Source organism: Papaver somniferum, chromosome 1 (assembly GCF_003573695.1).
Source record: "Papaver somniferum cultivar HN1 chromosome 1, ASM357369v1, whole genome shotgun sequence".
Lineage (NCBI taxonomy): Eukaryota > Viridiplantae > Streptophyta > Magnoliopsida > Ranunculales > Papaveraceae > Papaver > Papaver somniferum.
Genome location: NC_039358.1, coordinates 117,686,672 through 117,709,572, shown reverse-complemented (window position 1 = coordinate 117,709,572; position 22,901 = coordinate 117,686,672). Strand labels below are relative to the sequence as shown.

Below are 22,901 nucleotides of genomic sequence, written 5' to 3'. Positions count from 1 at the left end.
GATACAGCTAATATTCCAGGTTGAAGCCGGTTGGGTTGCACATTAATGTTGAGCGTGCTTTATCTTGACTAGCTGGGTTGGTGGGTTTATGGAGCCCGGCTCTCAGCTTTGCCAGTAAAAAGCAAAAAACGTGGGTCAAAAGTTACACATTCAGAAAACCTAAATTGTACTTTATCATTCAAGTTTAACATGAGCTCAGCTGTAACAATCTAGGATACTTGATGGCACTTTAATGTTTTTTATTCTTTTTTGGTAGTACTGCATTAGAATCACAAGGAAACACCAAGAACTATTTGTCTGCCTTTCTAAAGAGAAACTCGGTTAATTTTGTTGGTAAATAAAAGAATTCTCGATAATCAATTCCCATGAATCCCTTCCTTCTCGTCATCGACAATCCGTTAAAAACAAAATCCCTCTCTTTCATTCATTCATTTGTTAAAAAGCCGGCGCTTACGGTTAACACCAAACTTCTTCTTCTTCTTCCTTTGCCATGATAACAACCACTAACTGCTAAAGCCACGGAGAGACAGAACGAAGAAAAAAAAACCCTAGAATTTTATTGTACCGGAAATTGGAACAGAGATGGAGGCAAATAATAGGGTTAATGGATTGGAGGAGAAGATTAAAGGACCAACCAATCCAATGGTTACACCTTTATTGACAGATCTTTATCAGTTTACCATGGCTTATGCTTATTGGAAAGGTGGCAAACATTTGGAACGATCTGTGTAAGTATATCATTTCATTTCACCAGATAGTATGATTTTAACTTGGAAAGGTTTCAACTTTTTTTGTTTCTATTTGATTTTGATTGAAATAGTTGTTTTGATTTTTGAAACATATGAGAATTTGCTAATTTTTTGGACTTGTTTCAGGTTTGATTTGTTTTTCCGACGGAACCCTTTTGGTGGTGAATACACTATCTTTGCTGGTCTAGAGGAATGCATTCGTTTTATAGCTAATTTCAGAATTGGGGAGGAGGAGATTGCTTTCCTTCGTCAATGTCTGCCCCCAACATGCGAGGTATATTATTAATATTTTCTTGTATTTTGTATGTTGTTATGCTCTTTACTGATTAGATTTGAGAAGTGAATAATTAAGTTGAAGCATCAAATCTTTATTAAACAAGTACAGTAAGGGTTGTAACTGATGGATATATTAGCCCCTCTATGATGACTTTTTTCAAATGCTGACATACATACCAGAACAAGAACCAAATACATACGAAGTGTGTCGAAGACACTAAGGCAATACCACTTTTTATCGTAACACACTTTGGAAGGTGGAACTTAACCTTTATATGATTCACTTTCTGTTTCGAGGATTACTCTAGTATTATTCATAGAGTTTGGTTTACTATTTCAAGGTAGTGGTACCGTAGTTGCAACTTCAATATGAGATATGGCGCTATTTTGCCTTTGCAAACTGTTCATAGTGTGATTAACTATCAAATATGTCCTTGCATTACAGGATGCTTTTTTTGATTACCTACGGGGGATCGATTGTTCTGATGTTGAAGTATATGCTGTTGCTGAAGGATCCGTTGTTTTTCCCAAGATGCCATTGATGAGAATTGAAGGACCAGTTGCTGTAAGTGTATTCTTGAATATGTTTCTGATAAAATATGTTATCCATGGAAGTTTCATCTTCAGTAGAAAGTCTAAATGTTGATATTTCTTCTTTCAGCTTGTTCAACTGCTGGAAACCCCATTTGTGAATCTTATTAATTATGCATCTTTGGTTGCTACAAATGCTGCAAGACATCGGTTTGTTGCAGGGAAATCCAAAATGCTACTTGAATTTGGTCTTCGGCGAGCTCAGGTCCTTGCTTTGTTTTCATTGATGTATAAATCAATAGTTTGGATTTGCTTATTAGGAAAATCTGAATTTCTTCTTTCTGTAGGGACCTGATGGTGGAATAAGTGCATCAAAATACTGTTACATGGGTGGGTTTGATGCAACGAGGTAAGTTGTGTCATATTTTTGCACTTCATCTTTTGCATTATAATTAATAAGTTTTGTATATTCTACAGTTCTACTTGCTTCCTTTGTTTAATCTAACTGCTTTAGTATCTTATATGTGTGATCCATCTTGTACCGACAGCAACGTTGCAGCTGGGAAGTTATTTGGAATACCACTTCGTGGAACTCACTCTCATGCCTTTGTTAGCTCATTCATGGTTGGTATTACATTGGACGATGCTAATGATATAGATAAATATGAGTTTAAACTTCTATTTGTTGTATAACTGTGGCAGTATTTCCCTTTATCATATTGTTCTTGTATCTTGGCAACTGGCACAACTCCTGGAGACAAACTCAAACTTGAATGGTGTTTGAAATTGGGAACATTTAGAGAATATGGCGATGTTCCAAATGATTGAAATGTACATGGTTAGCAGTTAGTATATATGCAAATTGTAGGTTTGGTAGAAATTTATATACTGCACAAATGATAAAGGTTTTCTCGATCATACTACAGTGTGTTTATAGTTTAATTATAGACCATAGTGTGTACCACTTGTGCATTTTCTGCAGATTTGTTCCTCTCTTGTCTAATTTATCTATTTATATGCAGAGTGCTGATGAAATTGTAGATAAATCACTTCGTAGTTCCAACGGCTCCACTACTTGTGAAGATTTCGTTGGTCTAGTTCAGTCCTGGCTTAACAAACTTCAGGTTATCATCTTTTGCTTGTTGACGCTTTCACTATTTTGATTGTGTTATGACCTTAATATTTGTTAAGATAAGTGGCTTTAGATTATCTTATTTTGCAGTTGTACATAGACTATTTTATATCTCTTTTTATAAATATCTTTTCGTAGTTCCTGACTATCTTTATTTCTTTTAAAATGCCGGATACCAAACATTGAAAAACTGCATGTTCCATGACACATGTATATGCATAATTTCGGTTTTCATAGAATTTGTCAGAGTATGGATTTCTCTTGTATTTCCGTAAGAATTTGTATGATAAGGAGACAAAAATATGGAACCCTGCATTTGTGGACTATACTTGGAAAATTCAAAGTCAAAAAAATTAAATTTCCGTAGGGTAGTTTTTTTTATTTTCCTTTTATTTTGTTAGCAGCATTAATCCCTAAGCATTAAAACTAATGAAAAACATGTTGATCTTGTAAGTCTGTTGAAATTTTGTTGTTTATCTCTTCATTTCCTGTTGCTCCATTTCACTTGTATTTGACTGAATCTCACCCTGCATGCTTACAGTATACAGAGTCCTTGCGAGGAAGTTTTGGAGAGACTAATCAAAGCGAGTTGGCAGCCTTTACCTCTTATGCATTGGCATTCCCGAGTAACTTTCTTGCCCTTGTGGACACGTATGATGTAAGCCAAACTTTCATCTCCCTTTATTTATTTTTTGAAGGTTGTCCAAGTCTGCATTCTTGACCTCTTTATGTAAGATTACATGTGTCGCTAACATATAGTCACAAATCCTATGTCACCAGAAGCATTCTGGACCGCCCTTTCTTTCTATTCTATTAATGTCTTGGTCTTGATTTTGTTTTTCTCTTTTACCAGGTCGTGAGGAGTGGGATTCCTAACTTTTGTGCGGTTGCTTTAGCTCTTAATGATTTGGGGTATGTCTAAAAGGCTGTAACACCTATAGGAGTAACTAAGTTTTTCTTAACTAACTAATAGTTCTTGATTTGACAATAGTAATTTGGCTTTAGGTACAATCGATTACAAAGCTTAATGAATCGTAAAACCGAAAGTCCATAATCTCTTGATGATTTACTCATTAAGTTATAATGTGATTCTGTTTAACAACTATCTCAAAGAAGTATATTTATTACTAAATGATATACCTGTCCTTGCAATTATTACTTTAATTATAATAGGCAATGATGATTAACGAATTAAGACATTATTTGCAGGTATAAAGCGGGTGGGATTAGGTTGGACTCCGGTGACCTAGCTTATTTGTCTTGTGAGTCCCGCAAGTTCTTCCGTGCTGTTGAGAAGGAATTTGGAGTCCCTGGTTTTGGGAAGATTAACATCACTGCTAGTAATGACCTCAACGAGGAAACTTTAGATGCTTTAAACAAACAGGTAAACTGCTATAAATGACGTACAATATGTTTCCATTGCTTTTCACATTGTTTCTTCTTCTTTTTTATTCTTGTCTGAACTGGTCTTTTCTTGTACCCAGGGACACGAGGTTGATTCATTTGGAATTGGCACCTATCTAGTTACTTGCTATGCTCAACCAGCTCTAGGTTGTGTTTTCAAATTGGTGGAAATAAATAAACAACCTCGCATCAAACTTTCTGAAGATGTTTCAAAGGTTTGGTCATGTTGTTATTCTGCTGAGTACTCGCTGTTGTGAAATTATTCTAGAGGTTCATTTATTTTTTTTAATGTTATTTCAGGTTTCCATTCCATGTAAAAAGCGATGTTTCAGATTGTTCGGGAAAGAAGGTTACCCTTTGGTAGACATAATGACTGGTGTAAATGAACCACCTCCAAAGGTACAAAATCTACTTTATTTTGTTAACATCTATATTGGTGGATGAATTTTTCTGGTGTCCCCTTTTTTTTGGCAAGTGTTACTCTGCGCTAAATGGACTATTTTTCAACATTTTCCAGGTATCAGAACGGATTTTGTGCCGTCATCCTTTTAATGAATCTAAGAGAGCCTACGTGGTGCCACAGCAGGTTGAAGAGCTTTTAAAGTGTTACTGGAGCGGAGATTCAGGTAGAAATTCATTCTCTTTTTGATTTAATTATCTGTTTTGTGCAAACTCAACCAGCAATTTGCTAATATGGCTGCATTTTAGCCAAAGCTTCTCCATATAACAAGTCTTTGTGGTTTTTCTTTTTAAATTCCCGTATTGTAGTAGCTCTTTCGTGTAAAATGCGTGGATATTAAGTAAACTTGCTCTTTCGTGTAAAATGCGTGGATATTATGATTGTAGAATAACCCCATTAGTGATATTCTTGGATTTTATTGCTGCTTAAAGGTACGCCAAGAGAAGAGTTGCCACCAATTCAGAAGATCAGAGAGCGTTGCATACAACAGTTGGATCAAATGCGGCCTGATCATATGAGGAGACTTAATCCAACGCCTTATAAGGTTTGAAAATTATATCTTACCTTAACTTCTGTGGAAATTAAAAAAAAAATTATGAACTCCCAACTTTGCCACTGAACCTTCTCTGTCTTCACATTCTGAGTAGGTAAGTGTGAGTGCTAAACTATATGACTTCATCCATTTTCTGTGGCTCAACGAGGCACCTGTCGGGGAGTTGCAGTAGACAATGCATTGACAGTAGACAAGTTATTACAAGGAACACAGTAACCACATCGTGAGCAAGCAAATGGTATTTACCAGGTGTCAGACAGTGCGGGCCTTGGGCATAGAAGACATGAAGCATTGCTTGGATGCCCGAAACTTCAAGGGCCCCAATTATTTTTGGTTCAGTCTTATATTATTATTTTTTTACTTCATTGTGTAGATCACCTTATAATAATCGCTGTTTTGGATCATCTGATCCTTCTATACAGATGACTGATACACTTATTCAATATGAAAAATGAAAATGGCTGTCTTGTTTAAAACCCCAATTTTGACATTCTTTCTCTCCTGCTTCACACCTCATAATAGAAAGAAACACGCTTTAGCACGTTAATACCGATGTAATATTATCTCCAACAGAGGGTGAATTTTTATTTTTTTAATGACACGTAGGATTTTAGACCCTCATCTAGAGGGTGAATTTTTATTTTTTTAATGACATGTAGGATTTTAGACCCTCATCTATAGAAACGGTTATGATCTTCTCAAAGGCGTAGCCAGAAGAAATTCTAGGCCGTTTGTGTACCAGGATCCAACGCCTTTTCAGACCATGTTAGATCTTGTTAAAAAAGGCTTTGTCAAGGGATCCTTCCTCTTAGTATAAAAGCATCTCCAACGGTTAGGTCCTACAAATTAGGAGGGATTAAATACTAAATATGAAGGTGTTAAAGAAAGCAACTACATCTTCAGGGTGAGTCTTAACTAATTCCATACCATCAATTTTATTTAAAAAAATATTTTTTTAATATTGAATTAAAATTAATATTTTAAAATATTTTAATCTTTTACATAGTTTTTAGTTGGTAGTCAAGCAACAAGCTGAGCATCAACTCCTTTTTGAATAGCAACACCCAATCTGTGATAAATAAAACTACCAATACCACTACCAGCGTCATGGCTAACTAAACAATTCTTCACTTAGTTCCCTAAGGTAGTAAAAGCTAACACACCCAAACCATAACCATGCGAAGTACATTCATTCAAATATTTAGAGCGTTTGCGCGAAATTGCTTTAGAGATATCCTGGCCTGGACGAAAGAAAGAACACCATTTCCAGTAAAGGGTGAGACACATGTGACATCCATACACACATCTTGGCTGTTTTCCCAATTGAGAACAAGGATATATGTTGGACGTAAATCCTTGTTATTAAAGCAACCTCCTTGCGTGCAGGGACATCGGCTTTGATACAAATATGTGCAATTACATCACGTACTAAGTCATGGCGAAACTTTAGTCCAATATTATTAGCATAGTGAAGCGCGTGATCACCAAAGATATCCATGGATTTATTGCAAGAGGAACACAGCCCGCCCTCAACAAATAGAGGATGCCAAGACGGTAAAAGACTACGTCTCTGAAATGTCTGGGACCCAGGCACTGATCTAAACCACTGATAGGAACAGCCAAAAGGTAATCTTGAGCATGTTTGATCTGATTGCATTGCCAAAGAATTGAGTCTCTTGCAGATAAAGTAAATTGGTCGGGGATTTTGGGGTGGGGGGGAGTGTCATTGACGCAATAAGTAGAAGGCAAACCACATACCTGAATAAATTTCTGAAGAGACAACTGATAAGCAACCCATTATCGGATGAGAAGGAGCTACCAAGTATCACCTTTCACACCGATGCAGTCTGAATCTGAGAGGTAAGATAACAGTAAGTGCTCCTGTCATCCATGGTGTATATGCCAAAACCACCATCTTTGATGGGAAGAGTATCCAATCTCTGTTGCAAAGGCCCAAAACCAGCACCATCTCCTGTGATTGAAAGGCTCAAATATTGGAACAAGTGGTCATCAAAGAGGTCAGAAGCTTGTTGCAGAGTTGCCTGGTTAGTGGTACGCATAGCAAAATATAATCTGGAAACACCGAAACAATTACGGAGTAGCATCATCTCACTCTGGGGATCCTTGATCTTCTTGATAGCAGACATTAGCTGGATGTCTTATTCACCCTATTAATCGCCATGTCACTCATGAAATCCAAATACAAACTCACAGGTCCACCCAAAAGCTTAACTGCCCTGCTAGGCCTACCAATATCCGGAGGGAAACACCTACCTCCATGCTGCGTGAATCAGATGTAGGCCAAAAGACCTTAGTTTTCTTGATATTAAGATGAATACCCCTACTCGTGCCTTCGGACTCAATAATACTCAAGTCTCTAACAACCTCCATCATATCACCAATAATAGTGCCATCGTCTAGGTACCAGGCGTGCAAATCAAGCTTACACCGCGAAGCAATGGACTTCACAAGAGGGTGAAGTGTCAAAGAAAATAAAAGAGGACCGAGAGGGTCTCCTTGCTCAACACCGAGCGCTGAATACAAGATGTATTGGGCAGTGTCATTGACGCTATAAGTAGAAGGCAAAACAATACCTGAATAAACTTCTGAAGAGCCAACTGATAAGCAACCCATTATCGGATGAGAAGGAGCTACCAAGTATCACCTTTCGCACCGATGCAGTCTGACTCTCAGAGGCAATATAACAGTAAGTGCGCGTGTCAGCCATGGTGTATATGCCAAAACCACCATCTTTGATGGGAAGAGTATCAAATCTCTGTTGTAAAGGCCCAAAACCAGCACCATCTCCTGTGATTTAAAGCCTCAAATATTGGAACAAGTGGTCATCAAAGAGGTCAGAAGCCTGTTGCAGAGCTGCCGGGTTAGTAGTACGCATAGCAAAATATAGTCTGGAAACACCGACACAATTACGGAGTAGCATCATCTCACTCTGGGGATCCTTGAGCTTCTTGATAGCATACATTATCTGGATGGTCTTATTCATCCTATTAATCGCCATGTCACTCATGAAATCCAAATCCAAACTCACAGGTCCACCCAAGAGCTTAACTCCCCTGCTAGGCCTACCAATATCCGGAGAGGAGGGGGGAACACCTACCTCCATGCTGCGTGAATCAGGTGTAGGCCAAAAGACCTCAGTTTTCTTGATATTAAGATGAAGACCTCTGCTCGGGCCTTCAGACTCAATAATACTCAAGGCTCTAGCAACCTCCATCGTATCACCAATAATAGTGTCATCATCTAGGTACCAGGCGTGCAAATCAAGCTTACACCGCGAAGCAATGGACTTCACAAGAGGGTGAAGTGTCAAAGAAAATAAAAGAGGACCGAGAGGGTCTCCTTGCTCAACACCGAGCGCTGAAGACAAGATGTATTGGTCATAATAAAGTTTAGCAGGCCTGGCATAACAAAATTCTACCCAACAAGAAATACCTGGACAATGAAGCCGGACCTCCTTAATAAGATAAGACCTACTCACCATGTTGAACGCATTCGAAAATCAATAAGCAACACTGACAAACTATCTGAATGACCTTTCAACTCCAGCAAACCATTAACCGCATGAAGAATACTTTCTCCCCCTACCGGAACTCCAACACCAAACTGATAATCCCCCAAGTAAGATTGCATGTCTTTGCCAACTGAAACGGCAGCCACCTTCGAGACCAAACTACGCCAAATAGTACCAACCGCAATTGGCCTAAGACCTCCCCCGGGTTTGAGTAAAGGTGTAAGGGGTGCACTAGCAATAAAAAAATATAAAACGTAATTTATCTTTTTCTTTTGGTTGGTAGCCTAGCAACAGTTGGGTTCCAACACCTAAATGTAAATATAATTTTCTTAATATTTATCTAAATAAAATATATGGTATAACCTTGATTATTTGTAGTTGAGTATTAGTATAATGGGTTTCATTAAAATTTAGGGATAAAATCTAAATAAATGGAGGTCCACGTAGGATTTTTTCAACTTACTATTGGAGATGCAAGGAGAGAAATTTCAAGGGTTTCATGTGATCGACATTCTGAAAGAAGATGAATTAAGTTCCTGTGTCTTTGGACTTTTCTGAGCCGATGTAAATTATTTTTGCAGTTTGCCCCCTTAAGTTTACTGCATTTTCAACTGACTTGTTGAGATTCTTTTTTTTTTTTTTGCTAGAAAAAATGATATATTGATAGAGAGTGGATTACATAGTAGAATTGAGAAAATCAGGGATAAAGCCCATCCATTCTCCAGAGGTTCTAGACCTTCTAGTAAACTTTGCTGCAAGATCAGCAAGTACAATATGATTTCTACGCAAGAATTGAAACTTAACAAAGCTAAAACTAGGAATAATTGTTTTACAGTCATCTAAGACTGAGTTATTATACCAAAATAATTGGTTATTATTGGAATTGAAGGAGTCAATGACTGTTTTAGCATCACTGACAAAACACTTTTTGTAAATCTTTCTCTTTTGCCCACATCACCGCTTCCAGTAAAGCCAGACTTTCCGCCTTCTCGGCATTCCTCACATTCCCGGCTTTGAGTTTGCATCCAAGGAATACACTTGTAATATCATTCATAATCAACCCAATACCAGATAAGTTTGAGTTCTTGTCATAAGCTGCATCACCAAAGATAATATAGCAGTTTTCAGGCAATTGGCTAATGACACTATTCAGATTCTCTTCTTGAATCTTCTTCAGTAATAGTCCTAAGGTTATTCTCAGGTGCAGAATCACTCAAGTAGGTATCTGTATCATTTACCAACTTAAGAGCCAGACTAGAAGTAACATAGTGATTAAGGTTTTTCCCTTGAAAAGTGCTGAGACATCTCTCTTTCCGGATACTCCAAGCAATCATAAAAACAACCCCAGCTTTAGATTTTAAACTGTCATTAGAGAGCCATTTACTAATCCAGTCCTGCAAGTTAACATAACTGACTTGTTGAGATAAGGCTGAAGAAAATACAAAATGAGCACACCTTGCATGTGGAATGGCATATATCATTCTTGTTTCAAATTCATTTGTTTGGCTCCGATAGGGATTGACTAACAAACAGGCGAGAACTTCCGCCAAAGACTCAATTTTGACAGTTACTAGAACAAAATCCAGTTCAGTTGACATCCACTTGATATCAGAGCGAGTTTACAAGGAAGTTAAAAGAAAAAAAATATGAGATAAGAAAACAGGTGACATCCTCAATTTTTTGTACACTCTTAAAATTCTTTTTGCCAGAAAACCGACATCTATATGAGTTATCTGACATTATTTACAAAGCCATCGAGAAGAATAATTCAGCCATTCAAAGACTGACAAAGAGGTCCTTCATCTGGACCCACCCGTAAGCGCACTGGTCACGGAGTTTCTGTACTATTGGTGTTGCCAAATCAACCATTGGTAGGATTCTTGCAAGTTCTCTTTCTAAAGGTATCCTGGCCTTGAGCTCCAACTGCAGGTCAAATTAAATATCGATGAGAAACAACTAATGCTTTGACAAAAGGTAACTTCCAATAGAGCTATAAAAAGATCGGACCTTTTCAACGAATCGTACAGCATCCAAAATGTGGCAGAAATATGTGAGCTGCCTGTATAGGTCGGCTTCAGTGTACTGCAAATGATATACCCTTGGTTAAACTATCTCAACAAGATGCCCACAAGGAAAAGAACAATAGGGAGAAATATCTAGGTTAGGATGAAGACCTTTCTGACGAGATGCCCATTACAGTGAGGGTAGTTTGGACAAACTGTTCCTCTCTCAGAGTCACCAACCACTCGCAGATTAAGACCTCGAGTGGTATATTTGCATGTTTCTTCGTCACACTGAGAGGCATGCAAAGGAAAACAATTAGAAGAAAGATGTGTTGGTAGACCAAACTCTTCTAATTCAATAATATGAATGCATCAGAAATGTAGGAGGAATACCATCATGACACCCTTGTAATACAAAGAAATGAACCCATTTGCTTGGATTTTTACCTGTTGAATGTGAATTCGGGTGGTTAGAACCAAAATCCTAGGCGTAAATTTAAGGGGCTCAAAATTTCAGTTGAACATTTGAGTTAGCACAATGTTGTCGATTAGATGGAACCAACAATGTAGGAATAGAAACATAATAAAAACTTGGTTCCTACAAACACGTAAAAGGTACTTTGTAATTGTGTCAGCCATGTGGGACATCTATTCCAAAAAATTATCGTGCCTGAAGAATTCAAAACCTAAATAAGATTTGGATTCTATAGTTTACCTGATTTGCAATCATGGCACGAGTCATTCTACCTTTATCTTCACCCTCGTCTGGGCATTTCAAGCAACGCAATCTGCGCCAAAAATGAGAAGATGCTTTCACTTCATCTGATCCTGCTGGATTGTCGCTGGTGGATAAAGTCAGCGCCAAACTGGAGATGGAGGGACACTCAAAAGTATGAGAGCAACTGGGACATGACAAGTGCAAAGGCTCGCAGCCGCGATATCTGCAATTTTGGTTCATCACAGCAAACCAATCAAGATCTTCCTACTATTTCTTTTTGGACATATCACATTGGATAAGAGTTGCATAAATACTACTCAAACAGAAAGCTTACCTCTCATCATCGTCCATTGCAGATGAGAGTACGGGAGATGAATCGTTAATTGCTACTTCACTTGTTTTAGATTGGAACTGTACATTACCATTGTTAAAAAAAGTCAGTGACAGTCAAAGCAAACATGGGAAACAAGTAGTTGGAATCGCTGGGCCACAACTAACCGCTGTACTAACCCATCAATCAAAAAAAAAGTAGTTGGAATCGCTCCTCGGATCCTACTTGGCCATGAGCGAGGGGCGGGGAGCAACAAGCTCGGTTGAGGAAATAGCCAATACTCGGCTAATACACGGCTAGGCTTATTTGAGATTTAGAGTCACTCTAATAAGACATATTGTTACAAACACGAGTCATATGTAACTAAAATTAAAATTTAGACATTATCAATCATCTAGTGAAAAATTGCTGAATCTCCAGTTGTCAGATTCAGGGAGGAATTGAAACTCGCCTTGCTTGACTAGCCGGGTAGTGAGTACTCGCGAGGAAATCGGCCTTGGAAAGCGATTTTGACTACATACAACTACTGGAAATGAATGTTTACTTGGCCTTATAACAGGTGTCACTAACCTTGGATGAGTCAAGACCCAGACAATCTGCCAAACGTGCTGGACTGGTGCCTTGGATACAAGCGCATAAGCGCGATACCACTGGATGAATCTACGGAGAGAAAATTTAACTTAATATGCGAAACAGACCAGCGTTCTGCACAAAAATCAGCAACAGATAAAATAGATAATCAAACCTGCTGCGCCAAGTAATATTCGAGATCAACTATCCACGTGTTGTTGTCTCCTTTCACCTCATCTGGATGCCTAGCTCGGTTGGCAATTCCAGCAGAAGAACCAGAACTGGTGGTACCCTTTATATCCAACATTAGAAGGATCTTAGTCAATTTTTGGTAATATTCGAAACAATAATGTAAACCTTATTGCAGCTTTGATCCAAGTAGATGTATTTATGTATTTCCTTAAATTTGTTTGTATTCTTTACAAACCCATGCTAAGTATACAAGCCAATGCACAATACTAGAAACACAATACCTGCTCGCAGCAAATAATATAAGGAACCGTATCACCAGCAGAGCACCCAGACGAATAGCCAGCTTTCTTCAATCTTAGAGCTACCTGAAAAATGTATGCCAAGTAAAGTTAAAGAGAATTATCAAGAACACAAATCAGATACATACATGACCAAGATTGCTCCTTATTCTTACCTGTACATGCGGCTGATTTTTGGCATCTGGGTAAGCTTCAGGTGGTTTTGTTAACGTCTTTGTGATGATATATTTCTCAAGTTCGACTCTCTTGTTCCTCATTTCCTCTTGTACCTGGTCAATTAGAAAAACTGTTATATCTTTGAATTGAAGTTGTATTGCAAAACGTTATAAAAAAAAGTCGTAATGCAAAACTTGGTTCGACATGTTCTCTTTATGCTTAACGAGTAAGATATCAGTGCTCTCTTTTTACTGCTGAATAGAGCAAAATAACTAGTGAGTTTCAGCAACAGTTTTCACATGAGACCGGGGTATATACCTTCATGAGCGAGCTATGTATTGACTCAACAACATCTTCACATGATCTGCAAGCACGGGCAAATGGATTAGGATGTATTATCAAAATTGCTAACGACATATATAAACCTTTTAAATCCAAGTGGTTAAAGGTTAAATTAAGAAATATAGGATATTTGTTTGGAGTGCCAAACAGAGGAGTGTCTTCTACGATGCAAATACAGGTGATGCATAACTGCTGTGGGACCTTCTGTGCATTTGAACTGAACATGATTGGTATAAAAGATTGGCTGTACCTTCCAGATAATATATGGCTAAGACAGTCTTTCCCAATATCCTTGGATAGCAGACTCCAGTCACGACGAACCAGGTCGAGACCTTTACATTCCTCCCTCTGGTAAATACATACAAGTTAAAAAGCAAGTTTGTAAACATGGAAAAGAAAAGGGTATTTTTGGTCCTTGTGGACCATTTCCCGATGAAAGAACTTCATAGGTGTCAAATCCAACCTCTTCTGGTTTCCCATTATTAAAAATCACTTTGATAGCCGCATATTTCTTTTTCTTGAGAAGGAGCATTCTCTTGTACAACCCATCTAGGTCAATCTCCAATAGCTCATACTTCTTGTTGACCTAATTTCATAACAAAACAAAAGAAAGATTGCACTCACTCACTTGCATCACTAACACTAAAATTATAAAGAAAGATATATCATGCCCATATGCTTTCAGTTGCTTGGTTTTCATTAACACCATGTACCTTCTTAATTACTTCTGATGCAATTTCTTTGGATTGTTTAATATCATCTAGCCCAGTATAAATCATGATTGAATCTGTATCACCATATATTACCTGAATCATACAAAAGAAATTATGTCCCCTCGTCAAAAAACGACTAGAACCACTATACAAATGAAATCCTGGAAGAACCAGAAATAACTCTCACTAAACACTTTAAAATTAATAACGAAGCTGACCTCCAACTTCAAATCATTCTGGACAAGATTGACAGTACTTTGCAGAATCTCTCTGCCCTGAAAAGGAATTTGCACGATCAAGCAACATTTCGGAATTGATGTATGAGAGACGGATAAAATCATCCCATATGATTTGATAGGAACTTACTTGCAGTGTTACAAGCTCTGCAAGTGGTTTCGCATAGAACCTGGAATTGGAAAACCCCAAGCATCCATAGATACTGATTGCAGGACAAAGAAAAAGTTTAATTACACACTGACTAGATAAAAGGACATGAGAAACAAGATATCAACACCAAAATGAAAACCTGTTAGCCGTGAGCTTCAGTGCTTGTTGTTGAATGTCAAGCTGCTGACGCTGCAGCGCTGACGTGGTCTTAATCAAGTCCTGCTTAACTTTTTTCCTCCTTTCCACCAAGCCCTTCAGCAACTACAGAGTTGGCAAGTGACAACTCAAGTGTAAGTTCCCAACTAAAGATACCACGGGAACTAAAGAAACACAATCAGAGAGCAAGAACGATAAACGACTGCAACAATATATCATTGTCATAGAGTAAGAAAGAGAGGGAGAGCAGTGGAGATATATTCATAAGCAGCTATTTCATTCTCATACGAAATCACTTTACCTCTGGCAGAATTCCAGGAGTTTTAGAAGATGGCAAATGAGGTACTGATCCATCTGCAGATCTTTCCACCGTGGTGAAGCAAATATTGTATTCCTATAAAGTAATCAAGGATTCAAGCATATGAACTAATAACTAAATAAAAAGACATCAAAACTTATCAATCTAAATGCACGAGAAAATTGATTCAAGCAAAAGCAAATAAAAAAGGAAAAGCTACTTACCCGAATTATCGAAGGGTACAGACTGTTGAAGTCAAGAAGTAATATATACTTGTCGTATAGGCCTTTTTTAGGCTCCAAAACTAAACCACCGGAATAGGCAGGACCTTTTTTCCTTTTGCTTTGATTAAGCTGTTGTGGGTCATTCTCAGAAGTGATATCATTGTTGTTCACATCATCAAAATCCCCTCCAGCACTATGTATCAAACTCCTTTTTGCCAAGTTATCCTTCTCGCGAGCAGAAATCTTATCAGGAACTATATACTTACAAGCATGGAATTTATGCAGCAAAAGATATTCCACTCTCTGTGCCCTAGCACCCTGAACAATAGAAGTGTTGGATGCGGTCCAGAAAATCAAATTCAGGCTGAAGAAACAAATTTTTTCACAGAAAAATAAGCAATAGCGTACCTGAAGAGTCTTTCCCCATAGATTGCCACTAATGTTAGTCAGCTGGCGATAAAGAGGGAGAATACTTAAATGGAACATTAATTCCATGGATAACCAGGCATCAGTCTGACCATACCCTACCTGATCCATCAGGTATATTCTTTAGTGAAAATCTAATAAGCCAAACTAAAAGAGACCAAAAATTTCAGCATCAAATACATACAAGTTCCATAAGTGATCTTGATGATTGGAATGCACTAGGGATTTCATGTGAGGCAATTTCCTTCCTTTCCTTCTTTAGCTGTGTCCTTGTAAGCTCTGTCAAAGAGTAACTCACCTGCAAAAAAAATTTGCATCCAATAATATTAAATAAAAAGCTTTTATTGATTGTTGAAAACTGTGTTCTTATGGTGGTAAGCTTGCGGCACTCAAATACCTCCTTCAATAAATCACGAGAGCACAGATAAGTATCACATAAGAGCCGTCCTGCGATACAAGACATGATTCCAGGACTTGCCCCAGAGCCATAAACAGTGCTTGCCTTAGTAAGCTTAGGCATCACAGAACGCTTGAGACGACCAATTCTGGACCATATGCTGCTTGAAACCCCCAAAGCCTACACAAGAAATTAGCAGAAAATTTACCAACTAAATATTACAGTCAATATAAAATGCAAACTGCACCTGACATATATTGACAACACCCCAAAGGTAATGCATTGCTGTTATCAACATACTTAAACAAGCTTGTGTGTGATAGTTCAACTTCGAAATTAACTAGTTGGGAAGTTTGTGATCAGGACATTAAGTAAAATTTGACCTGAGCTCTGTGAAGAAGCAAGTCCAAGTCAAATCCAGAAATATTGTGTCCAACGAAGATGTCAGTGTCCAAGTTGAATAATGCAAGCATCAGACGATTCAACAAAGCTCTTTCGCTGTCAGACAGATGCAAAAGGAAGAAGAAAAAAATGAATCGATTAGAAAAGGTAGGTTTAGCGGCAACACCTATCTTTCTTAGAAAAAAATAAAATAAATAGAGTTAAAACAAAGTTACTTGGTTTCTGCCGCAAGACTAATCCTGCCCGCCTTAGCATTTCTATCTGCAACTTCTTTTGCAAATCCCATTGGAAATATGCCTCCTTCAAGCTTGCGAACAACAGTAAAATGACTAAGTACCTCGGGTTTCGTCCATTCTGATGCCAACATGGGAGTATCGATCTGAAAACAAAAAGTAGAAGTTCACATTAGTAAAACATTTAATACATGCAGTAGATCAAAATTGAGTCCTTCCATCCGTAACCAAAATCTGTCAAAGCATTGTTTACCTATGACATCCATGTAAATACTGTAAGTATATAATGTAAATACTGTAAGTATATAAAATCTCAATCAACTTGACAAGTTAGTTAGCCAAGAGAACAAGTTACTCTAGGACAGACGTTAATGGCCTCCACTAAGCTTACAAACTGCCTCAATTGTAAGATTATCCTTCTCCATAATTGATAAATCAGAACAAGTCATTGTATGTTCATCACTTGCTAGTGGAAGGAGGACTAGAAACCCACTATAAGTAATCAAGATTCAACGAAACAAGACTAAAAACTAAGACTTGACTTAGTGAAACTTAATAAGAAAATATAGAGTTTGAAAATTAGTTATATAACAATACCACCCTAGCACTTTCTATGATCACTATACCTTGGCCTTGCAACAACTGATAAGAGATGCTGAAACAATTTCATTCATATTTTGCTTTGCATTGATGATCGTTTTCAAATTTATTGACGTAACAACTACTGGAGGAATCTCCCTGGTGAATTTCGCGGAAGATGAAATCCTCACGTCCTTCGGATTATCAACAATAACCTCGGATTTACACCAGCTTACCTAGACAAAAGTTACCTCACATATTATGTCAAGCTGCTAATAGCGACTCAAATCACTAGGTAATAAGAATGTGTGCTGATCATGAATTTGAAATCTCACCTTCTGAGTAGCTACAAGGAAGGAACTCTTTGGAAATGATAACCAAGAGGGTCCGCTTATTTTCCTTTTGATTAGAAAATGCTCCAGGGCACTGCAGAAATGACAGTGGTCAATTTCCTTCACTTCTTCACGGGCATATATGCAGCAGGAAATTTATACCCAACCAAAAAAGATCAAGAAATTCTACACCTATAAAAATAGATTTTATATGTATTTGATGTATACCATTGAGTTTAAGTAAATGCTGCCAGTAAATTCTGTACCCAAAAAAGAACGAGAGCCTGAATATATTCCATTTGATAATGACATCTATAATTTCATCAGTCAGCCTAGAAATGTAGATACCTAGTGGGATCTAACTCCACAAACAAACCTGTTTGCAGTAGCTTCACAAAATCGAGAACTAACATGCATAATTAACCATAGATATGCTCAATGTGCGGGATACCAAAAAGCACTATATATCGTGTATATCGAATCCACTTGGTACTAAACAAATTTACCTGCAATGAGTTCCCATCAAAGCAGAAAAATGCTCTCCCTTAAGATCTGAAGGAAGTGGTGGATCCTGCATTTGTTCAATTCAGAAGTAAGAAAGTAGAGACTGCAGATTTCAACTTAAGACTATGTAAGCTTGTTTGAAATACTATTTTTTAGCCCAGATTTTTACTAAGAAAATATCCCAACAGTTTGCATACTGTATAGATATTTTTGAAGATCTTTTGATCCTTCTAAAAGCATATTTTCAAAAAATAAGTCCGCATAAATTGGCATCAAAGATGCGTCATAGTTAGTTTAATATAATGGAATGCTCAGCGAGTCTTAATAAATAATGAATTTCACTAAGGTAGCATCTTAAGTTGTCAGCAATGAACAACAACTTCTCAAGAACTTATTTACCATTTACTGCTTCTCTTTAACCTTTTGTTAAAATTATCTCCATCAACTTTCAAACTCTGATGATCCAATTGCTTATAAAGACTTACCTTGAATGGGTAAGTTATCTTAAGAACATAATGCTCCCCAAGAGGTATGTCTGATCGCTCAAATGCATAGCTTCTCTGCGAATTGTACAAAAATTATAGGTTTGGTGAAAAAAAAAAAAAAAAAAAAAAAAAAAAAAACTGGGAAAAGTCAAGCACAACTTAAGTATAATAAATCAATTAGCAATTGAACCAAACCAATATAACACACCTTAACTGGAGTCATACTAAAAGTCGATACATTAAGATCTAACAGCTTCTCTGCTAATTCCTTCTTTAATACTGATGCCATCTCCTGATGAAATTGATACATGCATCCGAAAAGAAAAGCACTCAGTACCAGAATTAATTATAATCAATATATATAATGACTTAAAAGGCCAAAGGTTACATGCAACTGTGAGCGAAATTCTGCAAGAGTAATTCGATTTTCTTTTTCATCCTCCTCGAGCTTCAAGATTGCATCACTTTGAAATACAGCACCATTTGGAATGGCATATAAACATCTCTGCATATTCTTTACAACCGCACAACAACTTTGATATGTATTTCCTGCTTTCAGTTTCACCTAACCCCGTTGACAACTCAGCTCATCAAAATTATATTTTCACAAAAATAAAGAATAGAGAGCATATATAGTTCAACCAACATGATTCAGGCAACCATACAAAGTTGTATAGGTAGTCTACAAACCAGGCTAAGAATTCCACGGAGGGAAGAATAGAATTATCATTCCAGTTCATATCATGGTAATTTTTCTTATTTCAAATTTACTTTTCATATGTAACGAGCAACAGCAAAATAATGTAAATTACCTTTCCAAAGAGATAAATGGTACCATCACCATAGAACTCCTCATGAGCATCGATACAGTAGAACGGCAATGACCCATCCGAATCCTCCAAAAGCTCAGGCTCTTCAGACTTTTTATCTGAATCACATCCCACAACGCCATGGGTGTCATTCCCATTAACTTCATTTCTTACAGCGTTTAAATCGGCAGTAGCACTCCAAGGAGAATGTGTTTCTTTCTTAATTTTTGCATTCAAAGTGAACACCTCATCCTTCTTTACTACTGGCTCCACTTTCACTTCACTTATGATCGCAGAACTCTCCACATTCACACTTTTATCATCCATCGGATCGTCCTGACTCTGAGGAAATTCATCAAACACCTCATCAGCAGATACCATCTCCACATCTTTGGATTCCTTTTCAACATCACTTTGATTCCCAATTTCTTCGTTACCCCTTACCAAACTTCCATTTCCATTAACGTTGATAGACTCATACCTAACAATAGAATCAACCCTTACTAATTCCTCACTCCTACTCTTAATTAGGGAATTCTGAGTCAAACTCTCAGAACCTAGAATGGATCGGGGTTGCCCCCTCCGGCGTTTCTCTCTATCAGTTTCATCAGGGGCAAACTCAGCAATAACATCATCAACTAAACTATCTGAAGATAAACCTTTAGGTTTATCTTTTTTATTAAACACTGATGAAGTAAACATTGAAGATAAACGTTGCTTACCCATTAAAGCAGCAGCAGCCAATAATGGATTAGGTTTTTTAACAGGCACATGTTCTTTCTTCTTCTTCTTGACCTTTTCATTTTCTCCTTCAGATTCTTCTTCTTCTGATGAAAATGAAACACCAGATTTAGTCCAATCTTCTTCTTGACCTTCATCACCATAACCATGACCATCCTCATCTACTATGAATCCTTTGAATTTTTCAGCTCGTGTCTTCTTGAGTGATTCGTATTCATCTTCATCTAGTAAATCGTAGATTGGATCATCCATTTTTACTTGAACTCCATTTTCAGATCTCTTTCCACCTTGACGAAGAGATTTTAATCGTTCCATGGCTTCGGCTCGCGCCGAGGCCTCTGGTCCTTTACCTCTTCGCCTCCCTGAAACTTCTGGCTCAGACATTTTCGATCTTTTTCTTTCTCTTTCTCTCTCCTGGATCACACAAGGAAGAAGGAAAATTGATCTTGCCCTAGATTTTTTACTTTATGTAGTACTGTGGTTTATTATGGCGGGAATTTTGAACTTTCGCGCCAAAAAGCTTCTGTCCGGTTTGGCGGTGGGATTGTTAGTTATCGACGAAGACTCCTTTTTCTTTCTTAAGACTAGTAAGACCACGTGTTTGAATTGGATTTTTTTAATAACACCAAATTAGATAATAACGAAGAAAAAAGTTCTTAAAATAAAAATTTAAGATTCTTCTTTGTACTCATTACATAGACAATTTATTAAGCTTTTCAAATATATTAATTTTACGAAAATTCAATGTGTATTTCTAAAGATATATAAGTTTTAAATTTTCTTTTGATCTATTTTTAAAACAATGGCATTCATGTGAATATATAAATGTTGATTAAAGGCTTAGTTAATGGCGGTATTATTGTCGTGTGAAAAGGCTTCACCAAACAAATTGGGTCTTTTATTTATATTAGTATTAGCCCTTAATCCGTGTCGTAACGGCACGAGTCATGATGTTGGTTCATTTTTAATATATTGTATAATTTGTGTCCCGAATACTCATCAATTCCTTATGATTTAATACGGGTTTGTCATAAAAATAGTCGGGATTTTTCTCTCTTTTTTTCTTGTTTTTTTCCTTTAATATTTTACCGCCGGAGATTTGCTCAAACGAAAGAAATATAATCTTAACTTCCAGACACTTTTTTATTTAGGTTCATTGCTTATAATGAGATAATGCTCTACATGAACATGGAAGTTTAAATATTTTTTGGAAATATGTCGTCAGCAGCGCTCATCTCAGTGAAATCAACAAATCAATATCGTCCATAAAAGTCTCCCCATGCTCATATTTCGCTCCAGCTGACTCATCTATCATGGTCATGTTGTCGATCCTCCAAATAGGCAGAGAATAATATTTTTTTGCATCGAACGGATGATACAAACTCTCCAATGTGACACGATTTTCCTGTAATTTTTCAACACCCATTAGATGACAATGTTTAAAATGTGTACCAATTACCTTTTCAAAGGGATTGTATATATGCGAACCTCTGCCATTAAATCTTCAACAAAGTATTGTGCCCAGCAGTTCGTCTTAACGAAGACTTTGGTAACTTCAAAGCCTTGGACATTTTTTCACTTCCATATATTCCTACCTTCACTTGGAATACAATCTGGCGACACATTACCTCATAAAGAACCTTGAACACATATTGTACTCCCTGATCCTATTTCAAATTAATAGGTTGTCAATAGATCCTTTACCAAAAATTGACATCTTCTACGTTGAATATTTATAAAAAAAAATTATGGTAGTGTGGATCGTTGCTTTCTAAGATTGTAGGTTTCAAAATTGGCCTCTCCAAGTCCCACGGCTTTCTAAGTTTATATATCCTGTTTGTTTTTAACATTTTAGTTAGCCATATTATGTTTGTTACTAACTTTAAACTTGATGTCATCTTCTACTGTGAACTTTATGTGATTTCAGAATCGAAATAGTTATACCTCTTTCGTTCGTATCAAGTAATCTGTTTTATATCCCAACAATTCTTCTAAAGCAATTCCTTTCTTTTAACGTTTCCGGATTATTAGTAGCCATTATTGTCAAACGCAATCTGTCAAATTTTCGTTGATGTTATGTAATTGCAATGTTCATTTTTCTTAAATAAATAGATTGTGAAAAAACTAAAAAAAAAAAAAACATAAGTCTTACATCGCGTCTAAGTTACTATATCCAAAATACTCCGGACACTGCTTCTGGACTTAAGGGTGATTTCTATGTTTGCGGAAATCCTGGACATATGGCGGTTCACTATAGAAACCGTAAGGACCTTAAAAAGAAAAATAATGTTAATTTGGTTGAAAACAATAAAGATGAATTTTCGGGCACGGTGTCTGAAGTAAATTTGGTAACAAATGTGAGAGACTGGTGGGTAGACTCTGGTGCTACCAAACATGTCTGTGGAAACAGAGATATGTTCACCTCTCATAATAAGGTAGGGGAAGGCGAGAAACTCTATACGGGTAACTCATCTGCAGCTTCGGGTAGGAAAAAGAAAAGTTGGGCTCAAGCTCACTTATGGCAAGACTCTCGCTTTGAATAAAGCTCTTCATGTTCTGGACATCTGCAAAAATCTTGTTTCTTGTGGTGTTTTAGATGATAAGGGTTTTAAAATGGTAATAGGATATGGGAAATGTGTTGTAATTAAGGAAACTATATTTCCTTAATTAATTTGATAGTACATGCAACACCAATCATTTGCGAAGTGAGCTATTTGTGCAAGTGTGGTCAATGTATCCCTTAACTGTAATAATAATAACAACACCTTAGTTTTTTCAAGACGTCCAGTTGTAAATGGTATGAATCTAATAGATTTGAATTGTACCTCAATCTTAGATATCACCTTCTTCTCACATAACACAACAATTGAGGAATGACAAATGTTGAGCACTCTTTACATAGGCAGAGTTAGCCAAACTATGTTTTGCAATTGTCTTATGTGAAAATTATTATTAATCCATATTTTA

At 37.0% G+C, this 22,901-nt stretch overlaps 2 protein-coding genes across 2 annotated transcripts; one reads left to right on the top strand and one right to left on the bottom strand.

The window, feature by feature from the left end:
* The first annotated feature begins 202 nt into the window (after positions 1-202).
* Positions 203-5,587, top strand: LOC113297985 (nicotinate phosphoribosyltransferase 2-like). The gene is made up of 15 exons (XM_026546613.1): positions 203-728; positions 876-1,023; positions 1,471-1,590; positions 1,687-1,821; positions 1,904-1,965; positions 2,105-2,180; positions 2,579-2,680; positions 3,230-3,346; positions 3,542-3,600; positions 3,898-4,072; positions 4,173-4,307; positions 4,393-4,491; positions 4,610-4,718; positions 4,984-5,096; positions 5,200-5,587. The coding sequence occupies exons 1-15, from the start codon at positions 583-585 to the stop codon at positions 5,275-5,277; spliced, it is 1,674 nt and encodes a 557-aa protein (XP_026402398.1). The 5' UTR covers positions 203-582; the 3' UTR covers positions 5,278-5,587.
* Positions 5,588-10,098: 4,511 nt separating this feature from the next.
* Positions 10,099-20,349, bottom strand: LOC113297979 (DNA polymerase alpha catalytic subunit-like). Its single transcript, XM_026546608.1, has 31 exons — positions 19,197-20,349; positions 18,773-18,949; positions 18,593-18,676; positions 18,385-18,459; positions 17,902-17,966; positions 17,399-17,489; positions 17,111-17,299; positions 16,467-16,630; positions 16,233-16,347; positions 15,850-16,029; positions 15,637-15,750; positions 15,435-15,554; positions 15,027-15,344; positions 14,806-14,898; positions 14,488-14,609; positions 14,328-14,400; positions 14,180-14,236; positions 13,962-14,054; positions 13,712-13,834; positions 13,499-13,596; positions 13,225-13,270; positions 12,906-13,019; positions 12,733-12,816; positions 12,435-12,551; positions 12,260-12,349; positions 11,693-11,769; positions 11,356-11,581; positions 11,034-11,087; positions 10,812-10,931; positions 10,645-10,719; positions 10,099-10,560 (listed from the first exon to the last, which is right to left on the bottom strand). Exons 1-31 carry the CDS (start codon positions 20,316-20,318, stop codon positions 10,414-10,416), a joined length of 4,623 nt encoding a protein of 1,540 aa, XP_026402393.1. The 5' UTR covers positions 20,319-20,349; the 3' UTR covers positions 10,099-10,413.
* Between the last annotated feature and the right edge of the window lie 2,552 nt (positions 20,350-22,901).

Bases quoted from the DNA above. Each gene is read 5' to 3' on its own strand.
- LOC113297985 (XM_026546613.1), top strand. From the start codon at position 583: ATGGAGGCAAATAATAGGGTTAATGGATTGGAGGAGAAGATTAAAGGA. The intron at 3,347-3,541 runs GTAAGCCAAACT...CTCTTTTACCAG, and splicing joins CCCTTGTGGACACGTATGAT to GTCGTGAGGAGTGGGATTCC. The intron at 4,073-4,172 runs GTAAACTGCTAT...TCTTGTACCCAG, and splicing joins TAGATGCTTTAAACAAACAG to GGACACGAGGTTGATTCATT.
- LOC113297979 (XM_026546608.1), bottom strand. From the start codon at position 20,318: ATGTCTGAGCCAGAAGTTTCAGGGAGGCGAAGAGGTAAAGGACCAGAG. The intron at 11,770-12,259 runs GTTAGTGACACC...GGTAATGTACAG, and splicing joins TGGGTCTTGACTCATCCAAG to TTCCAATCTAAAACAAGTGA. The intron at 11,582-11,692 runs GTAAGCTTTCTG...CCAAAATTGCAG, and splicing joins GCAATGGACGATGATGAGAG to ATATCGCGGCTGCGAGCCTT.